Source organism: Diadema antillarum, unplaced genomic scaffold, assembly GCF_040938485.1.
Source record: "Diadema antillarum isolate AM-2024a unplaced genomic scaffold, OU_Dant_1.0 scf00000100, whole genome shotgun sequence".
Classification (NCBI taxonomy): domain Eukaryota; kingdom Metazoa; phylum Echinodermata; class Echinoidea; order Diadematoida; family Diadematidae; genus Diadema; species Diadema antillarum.
In genome coordinates, this window is record NW_027270989.1 from 738756 (window position 1) to 748055 (window position 9300).

Sequence of the window (9300 nt, forward strand, 5' to 3'; positions counted from 1 at the left end):
GAAAATGACCATCTTAATACTGGTACAGTGTATTTAGTGTTGTAATGGCATTTCTGATACCAGTGTACTTGCAATTCTGATGTATTGTGCTATTAATTGAAACAGGTATAAAACATGTCTTTCAACAAATGTACGACTGAAATAAATTCCATGATATTCAAAACACTGCTTTATTTATCATTGGTGTTTGTGACTTTTTGTGTCCACACAGCTGGTATGTATCTGCATTTCTTCACAGTACAATTGTAGCACATTCAACTGGAAACTCGCTTGTACAATTGCAGATGGATGTCAAAATGATACTGATATGGCATTGTAGCATTAAACATTTAAAGATGTTCCTTCATGTTCTAAAAAGACATTTGATAATCACTCATCATTTAAATGATGAATGATTGCATACCACACTACAGATGATACGACTCACGGCCGTGTCCGTGAATTTACATCGTTAAAAAAAAAAAAAGTATCCCGCAGAAATACGAGACAAACCAGAATCCGTGGAAAAGTTATTTATTTTGTAGATACACCCATTTAATAATTCTACATTTGCTGGAAAAGCGCATTCATTTTCTCTTCAAAATAGAACAATACATCGCCGTCAGATGCAACGTTACAGAGCAGCGTACGATCCTCTACACATTCGAATGTGTTCATGCGTGCGTGCAGACAGCTGACAGACCAGGGGATGGGGACCCTGGCTCCTGTTTCATAAAGCTGTTCGTAAAGTTACGAACGACTTACGAGCGACTGGTGATCAGTTCTGTTGTGCTATACTTATCAGAATTTCCATAATTCAGCACAAGAACTGATCTCCAGTCGCTCGTAAGTTGTTCGTAACTTTACGAGCAGCTTTATGAAACACCCCCCTGGACAGCTAGCTACAGCTGTACAGACACGCACACTTTGCCAATACGGTGCGGCACGGCCAGCGCCACTGCACGGGCACCGTACCTTCCGACACTGCACACACATGCACATAGAGTAAAATATCCCGTTTGCGGCAGTTTAAGCATTGTTAAGGGTTTTTCCAACTTGTAAACAAATCAGGCAAATTATTTTCAACCATTTCATATATCATAGACAAGATTATTCATTAACGCAATTGTTTTCGTAAAAGAAATTAACCATTGACCAACGCAGTTTTCATGATTTACCAGGGCAAAACCCGGCACAATTTTCGCCGATAAGGGCGATATGCGACGTAGTGTTTCTGCTTGCGGCACGATGTACAATCCCTATGCAATACGCGCGTGCTCCGCGATCTTTAGCTGAAACGCCTTCACATGTCTCGCGAACATTGCGTAAGCGCCAATTCCCATTGCGAAAGCACGTGAAAATAGCGTGCGCACATGCATTGGCCGCAAACAAGATCGCAATTCTGGCGGTGTTGTTGATGTCTTTCTCGTGTTTTTCCCGTTTTTTTTCGATGGTAACATCCACTTTCCGAAAAAAATGGCGGCCCACATCGGCTCGCGAAAGTTCTATTTTACGTGAGGATGTGTTTTCAAAATCCATGAACATCGAGAAAACGACAAAAAATCCAGTTTCTTGGACCATTGTTTCTTAACTGTTATGTTAAGAAGAACCGAAAATTTCATTTTGGATGCAATATGTTGTCATTTCGGTGAGAAAATTTCACTTTCGTCAGAGATTGTGCCCATTTTATCGGTTGGTTTTTGTTGATTGCTAGTGTGTTAGTATATGTGTAGTGTGCATGTAACAGTGCAGTGCTGTGTTTAGCGGTATATTACCGTGTATGTTGTACCTGCCGCGAACGGCTGCACGGCCGCTTACTGACGCAGTTACTCTAGTCACAATGACATGAAAATGTATACAAACTCGATACAATCCTCACAAGCATTTGTACAGTACAATTCATCCGCTTAAGATAGGAGAAACGGGGAATATACGAACAATGCGCGAAATAATTATGCGTGGAATATCAGCGATTGTTCGCAATTATGTTGCCGCTATCACGTTCACGACGTACTGAGTGCGCTGTACATCACAACTCAGGCCGGCCCGCGCCGCCCGCCCATCCAACTACAGTTCGACTGCTTTGTGGGTCATTCCTTCTTGCCGAGCTCGCAGTGTGATGCATGCGTTATTACATACGCACTACAGCGAAGTAGAGGACGCAAGGCGTAATTAGAAATGAGACATCATCACGATTAGTAGGTGTTTCGGCGGCCGAAAAAATAGTAAATATCAAAAAAAGTCGATGCGGCAACTGAAAATCGATGCGGGCGGGGAGCGGGCTGGGACGAGAATTATGAATTTCTTGGTATTTTCAGCGCCATTTTGAAAATAGTAAATAGTAAAAAAATCGACGCGGCGGCCAAAATCGATGCGCGCGAGGACGAGAAACTGGTTTCTTTTTTTACTTGGCCTAACTGTTAATTTGTGGTTGTTTTATTCATTAATTAATTTATTTATCTATAGTGAGTTATTCACCTTATTTTCCGGATGTGTTCACGCTGTACGGCTCTCTGTTCAAACCATGACACTGCGATTACTGACGACTGTGACTTTCAAAATGAGAGTCATGTAGTTTTTACAATATGTCAGTTCACTTTCAAATAAAATTCGCTTGCAGCGACTTGCATTTTGAGTATCTCAACGGTCACAGGAAACGTACATTCTGAAAATAAACATACCAAGTACCAGAAAATAGTTCTAATGAGCAGAGAGCTATAAAAACAAGCTACCAAACAAAATAGACTACAGCGGACTCCTGTTATAACGAAGTACTCGGGACCAGTAGTTGGTATGTTTTGATTTGTTTTGTTTGTGTGTGTGTGTGTGTATGTGTGTGTGTGTTTTTGTTATATCGAAATTTCGTTATAACCGAACAAATAAACAATGAAAGACATAGAGCGGATAATGTTGCGGCCTGAGTTTTTACTTCATTGTAACCGGAATTTCGTTATAACCGTGTTCGTTATAATGGGAATGCACTCACTGTCCTGTGATACGTACACTTAGATGTTTCTAACGCGTAACGAATTGCTTTGAAATTTGCTTCTATCTACAGTTGCACATCTCACTTGGAGAGACGACAGAGCGAGTCATTTCCGACATCGAAATGGTTCAGCTGAACACCTTCGGGGACGGCCAGTTAATCGGCTTACCGCCTTCCACGCCTTCACCGAAAGGTGGCGCTCTCGCCGTCAACGCGTCGGGAACCCTCGCTCCGCCGACGACGGTGCACGCCGGACAACGGAGATCGACGACGTACACCGGCTTGGAGCTGCTGGTCGGCAAGGTCCACGGAGCCATCGTCAACGGGCCGAGCGTGTCGTCGAGTCTGGTCTACAGCGCCGTGGTACCCGTGCTCTTGATACTCATTCTCCTAATCATGTGCCTTCTGGCCAACTGGTGCTGCCGCCCGAATTACGGCTACTACCAGCCCACACAGCAGAGATCCGCCGGGAAGGAGTCGGACGAAAAGTCGGACGAAAAGTCGGACGAGAAGCCCGACGAGAAGGCCAATGACAAGGCCAATGACAAGGCCGGGGAGGTCTGATCGACCGATGATCCACGAGTCAGCCTAATCAGTGATGGGCAGGAAACACTACACGCCTTACTTTTGTTCCGTGGGTCAGCCATCAGTGCTACACCTTTTAACTACCAATCTACACACGAACGGGCCTACTTCTTAGACGATCTGGTTTCAGGCCTCCACACGCTACGCGAAACTCGTCCTATTCAGTGTACGCTGTCGTAGCTTTTCACTTTTGTTTCCCCATACGCACTCGTTCAGATGCATTGAATGCCCACAATCCTGTCATTTTAAAAATTATCATTCCCGTGAAACGCATATCATTTAACGCGCAGTGCAAGGATCCACGATACCTGCCCCTCTGTTCTTTCACTGTGTTTATCATCTTATATGTTGTTGTTTTTTTTTTCTTCTTCTTTTTCTTTGTTGTTGGGGGGGGGGGGGGGAGGAGGGTCTCGTTTAGCTTTGCTTGCGATAATGACTGTAAACTTTTTGAGATCAGAAACCCCAGAACAACCAGGATGGGTTTGTGTAGTGGGTAGTGGCTGTAATGACAACAGCCAGGGCTGTGAGGTGCCTGCCGGCATCCACCGACCATCGGGCCGCCGTTTCCCGAAGAGGTTCGCAAACGTACCAGGATTACGTAGTCAACCACGTGACGTTAGCAAGGCACGACCAGCCTTTTTGATTGGTCGTCAAATTTGGTCAGCGAAGACATTGCAACATTTCGATGTACGTCCAGCTGTCGTGTAGGCCTTTTCCATGGAATCGGGTCCTCTTCTCGCGTCGAGCAAAGCAGTATGCCTCATGCTTTTCATCATACTTCTTGAACAACTCACAAAATCAGCAACACCCGTAGGAGCAAAAATAATCAACTTACTGTGACGATTCAAAGTTGTTGAAATGACAGTCGCAATCATGTAATTATATCATAATCATGTTAAGCACACGAATAACTGCATATTCTGTAGAAATTTTTTCGAGTTTATACGGAGGCAAAAATGAGATCGTCATGACAACAATGTTATGGAGAGTTATGTTTGAATTCTCATGTAAAAGTGATAGATAATTCGATTTTCAACCATTCAATCAAATCAAACCTTTATTTAGATTGATGTTTAGATGTGTATATTTCATTTCATCGTGGCTTTGGCTACAGCAGGGCCAGCTTAAAGTAGTCCACAAAGCGTATTTGAAAAAAAAAAAATCAGGCAGGAGGCACTGGTTGGTCAGTTGGCCATGACGTCACTCGTCGACACGGACCAATGGAAAACTAAGGTTTCTTGATAGGGCAAGGTACTTCACTATACATTATGCACACGGCACCTATAAAGTGTTTACTGATCGCTGGATTCTGGAGTTCTTATCAGTTGTGTTTCATTTAGCTTTCGTGACGGACTTCAAGTTCGTCGTGGAAACAGTACATGCTTCCAAATATTATATTTTTGTACGAAGAAAACCAAAATTCTCACATTGCAACATTTTGATGTTCTTGGTAGTTAGGGTGTAGGATAGAAAAGGAATGTCTGGATGGTGTTGATCATCCGAATTTTGTACTCGATTTATGCGACTGTGTGTGGTGACGGTAAACTTTGCACACATCTTTCTTTCGTTTTTTGTGTTGACATGCAAGTTTCGAGACACCTTTTATACGCGCATCGTTTGCTTGCATTAAAAATAGGAACATAATGGAGTATGTTTGACGTAAGCTGAACGTCACTATAACACGACATTAAACAATGAAAAAGTGTTAAATGTTGTGAGGCTTTCTGCCACATGACCACGCGGCTCAATATCATGTTAAGATGTATATACTATTTTTGAGGTTTTCTTGTAAAAATATAATTGTTCAATATCACTTTGACATTAACTTCATCAGTTTACACACTTACTGGACCTATACAAACTTGATGAAAGCCAGAGTAATGATAACTCTGACTAATGTGGTTTCTAGTTCCTATGTTGTCTACCCGTAATGAATCTATGATCTTGTGTCATCGTTCCCGCTAGCTCAGCCTTTTCTCCTGTTTCCAAGCTATTGACATGTCATTAGTTGGTAGACTTTTCATGAGAAATGTATGGTTTGTAGGCGAAATTGTACATGTATATGTTTTGTAATTTTATACACACTCATGCACTCGTGACTGTGATCATACGAAAATTGAACTAAACGGAGTCCCCAATTCTCCTTGTTGTATACATTTTACTACCAACGTTGATGGGACTCATTACATAATGATACGTGACTTTCTTTGGAGTTGAAAAAATTTGTTGAAGTTGTGGCATAGTTCCCTTCACTTAATGTCATGACTTTCAGGTCGATTTACAACTGACTCATAATACTCAGTCGCCTGCACCGGCTCCCCGTTTGACGTAGTCCACATTTTATTTCACCATTTATATCATAAGAGGTTAGAATTGAACGACACGTGGGTAAGATATATCGGCATATTAGTGATGAGTACGCTATGTATAGCATGATATACGTTGGACCGATGTAAATGTTATTCTGGAAAATCCAATCCTCGTACGGCAACTCTCACGACTAGTCTTCGATTTAGATGTAAATAAAAATTAATGTGTTCATGAGGGGAACGTAGTCGGTGTCTTCTCCGTACTTCGTAAGCAAAGTAGCGAGAGTGTTTCACATTTTGAGATGAAATGCGTTTTCCGGTAGTTCGTCTCGTGACATGATTGGCTTAGTATGGATCAAACTGAATACTGGTAAATGGCGCTAGGTGTACCATGCGGTTGATTTAGCAACAGGGCAGACGGTGATTTACGTACACTGCAAAAAGTCCGGTGTTAAATATGAAACACTGAGCTGGTGTTAAATTTGCGGTGCTCATTCATGGTGTTAGATTAACACCTCCGGGTGTCATTTCAAAATATAAAATTGTTCTTTGAATAGTTTCTTAGTTACTGCACTTCTTGTTGATTTTGAACTTCAACGAGACGATAAAGAATTTTCCGATAAAGTACTTGATTTTTGAAAAAATGTGTAAACACATTTACGCCACAGTAACACCAGTTGGTGTGGTCTCCTATTGAAGCTGGACGGGTGTTATACCATTGAAATTAACACCGCCAATATCAAATCAACACCATGCGGTGTCATCATTGAATTAACTCTAGCGCAGTGTCAAAAATATCACCAGCCACAGTGTCAAATTAACACCACGAAGTGCCAGAGGAACACTTTTTAACACCGTCACAATACATTTTCTACACCTGTGGGTGTGGTCCTCCATTGAAGCTTGATCGATGTTAGATTTAACACCTATGGTGTTAGATCTAACACCGATGTTTTTACAGTGTAGGGCCTATGTAAACATATCAACAGAAAGAAAATGATTCCTTTGGACATTTCAATTCAAATCTTTCATGGTAAGTGAGTGAGCTTGTGCACACCAGGTTTGCAATTTCAAACTTTTGCCTAGACTGTACTACCACACAGTTATACATTTGCTACAGGATACGGGATAAAGTCATATTTTTCTTTCAGAAAAAGAAACAACAACAAACAAGTAGAATTCGAGCATTTTTTTTTTACCGTTTTGAGGGTTTTCAGTTGACAGAATTAATATCAACGCTTGATCTCTAAAAAGAGGAGGGCAAAATTAGCAGTGCTCATGCAGTTCACGAAGCAAAGTTTCTGATGAAAAAAAGGTAAAAGAAATAGAGTTTGCGTAGTCATATAAAGGTACATGTATTTTTTTTTTTGACTCAAGGTTAGACTCCCCTGGTCATTTTCTTTGCAGGTGACGACGGTTGAAACGATATGAACTATGTAATGTCAGAGGAGAAGAGAAAAGCGTCATAGTATATTTTGCATTACTGTTTGTCACGTAGAAGTCGAGTTATTGCTGAATACTTTGAGAGACATAGAAATCAAAGTGAGAGAAAAAAAAACCTAAAAACACACACAAGGAAAGAGTGGGTGAATGCGAGAGGAAAATGGTACTGGTTCATGGCAAAACCTCTGGCAACTTAATATGTATAGAATAGACTGTATGTATAGAATAGACTGTAGTTTTTTCTTCTGACCTAGATCCATTCTTACAGTGCCTCTTGTATAAAACATTACAAATGCTCATGCATGAATGAGAACATGCAGATATTCTGTACAAGGCACAAACCATGCCATGCATTACGTCGTAAAGTATTTCGTAATTAAGTTCCTTATATAGCATCCACACGTAGTAACTGTAAAGAAGTTTAGTAACATACAGTTCATTTCACTAAATCGAAGGGAAACTTGACTAGTATGCACAGTGAATATACGACAATTCTGCAATATGCTATTTCATGTAACATCTAGAAACTTATTTTGTTTTATAGATTTGCAGAGATGTTCTATGTTAAGACTTTCACTGTTATTTTGATTTTGATATTTTCGAAATTCAGTGTCTCTATAACCACCGATAAAAAAAAAATGAAACACCTCAGAAATACAGACGTCGGAAAATCGCCGAAAATACTTCACATATTATACATAACACATACTTCACTGAACACAATAGCTATATAGAACATGCACCACAACAATAAATACTCAAATACCCTCATCACACGTATTACATATTAACCACTTAACTTACAGGTTCACTTTTACCATGCACTTACAAAAATATCTAATTGAACGAAATTCTGTCAAGATCATCATATTAGAAATAAAACTTCTTCTGTTAAAGATGATTATGTTGTTTGAGGGCGATTTCTGTGTCAATTAAGAAGAAAATAAGTGAAGGGAAATTGTGCTCTCTATTACTTGCTCGTTTCAATTTTTCTTTCTTTGAAAGTAATATGTTCAAGTGTCTTGCTACTTGAGAGGATAGGTCTTTACAATCAGCTTTTACAAGCAATCGTACGTAGGGTCATCGATTGTGTCATGATTTTGCATTAAATGATATCGAATAAAGTTGTAATCATGTTTGTACAAAACAAGAAAGAAATTGTTTTTGCCTTTATTCTCTGTGTGTGGTTGTATGCAATGTCAAATTAATCGAACCCTCATAAGACATGCAGTCATACCTCTTAGAAATGGTTTGTTTTACATGCCTTCAGCTTGACTATCGACTTTTGACAAATTTATAGGACTATTATTCTAATATTTTGTGTATATCGCGTGATAAAATGTAGTTTAGATTCTTTTCATCTTGTCATGAAGAGAAAAAAAAAAATCAGAATTATGTTATTTGGCACTTTGTAATGTTCTAAATGAAACATTAGAATTATAATCACAATGAATATCACCGATTTAACAATATTAATTGCTCGCACTAATCTGCCAGACCCCGTCAGTTAATAGTGTATAGCTCAAGTAAGTGGCGAAAATTTCCAAAAAATGCATATCCATAATACGGCTATTTTCACATCTCTTCTGACAAAAAGTATCATTATTTGCCGATGAAATTCACCACTGCTATTTACTTTAAGAATGAGAAGAAACTAATGAATGAATTCTGTTTAGCACTTTCTAGTGTTCCAAATGAAACATTAGATTAATGATAACAATAGATATCACCAGTATAACAATATTCATTTGCACACACAGATTTGTCAGTCACCATCATTACTACAGTGGCGATTCCGAAATATGCATTTTCATGCATACGGCTAGTTTTCGCATATCATCTGATGACGTCATTATTTTGTCGATAAAATTTACCACTGCTTTTCACTTTAAGAATGTGAAGAACGTAATGAATTCTGTTTAGCAAATCTTGGCTAGTTTTCGGCTGTTTTAAAACTTCTCAAACAATAACAGCGTATATTGATCAGCTGAGGTCTTT

At 39.7% G+C, this 9300-nt stretch overlaps 1 protein-coding gene across 1 annotated transcript in view; it reads left to right on the forward strand.

Annotated features, from left to right (window-relative positions):
- LOC139718822 (uncharacterized) overlaps positions 1–3529 on the forward strand; it is an 85599-nt gene extending 82070 nt beyond the window's left edge. Inside the window, exon 4 of the mRNA XM_071630287.1 lies at positions 3038–3529. Within this exon, the coding sequence (XP_071486388.1) occupies positions 3038–3529 (492 nt within the window). The remainder of the gene's footprint in view (positions 1–3037) is intronic.
- The last annotated feature ends 5771 nt before the right edge of the window (positions 3530–9300 follow it).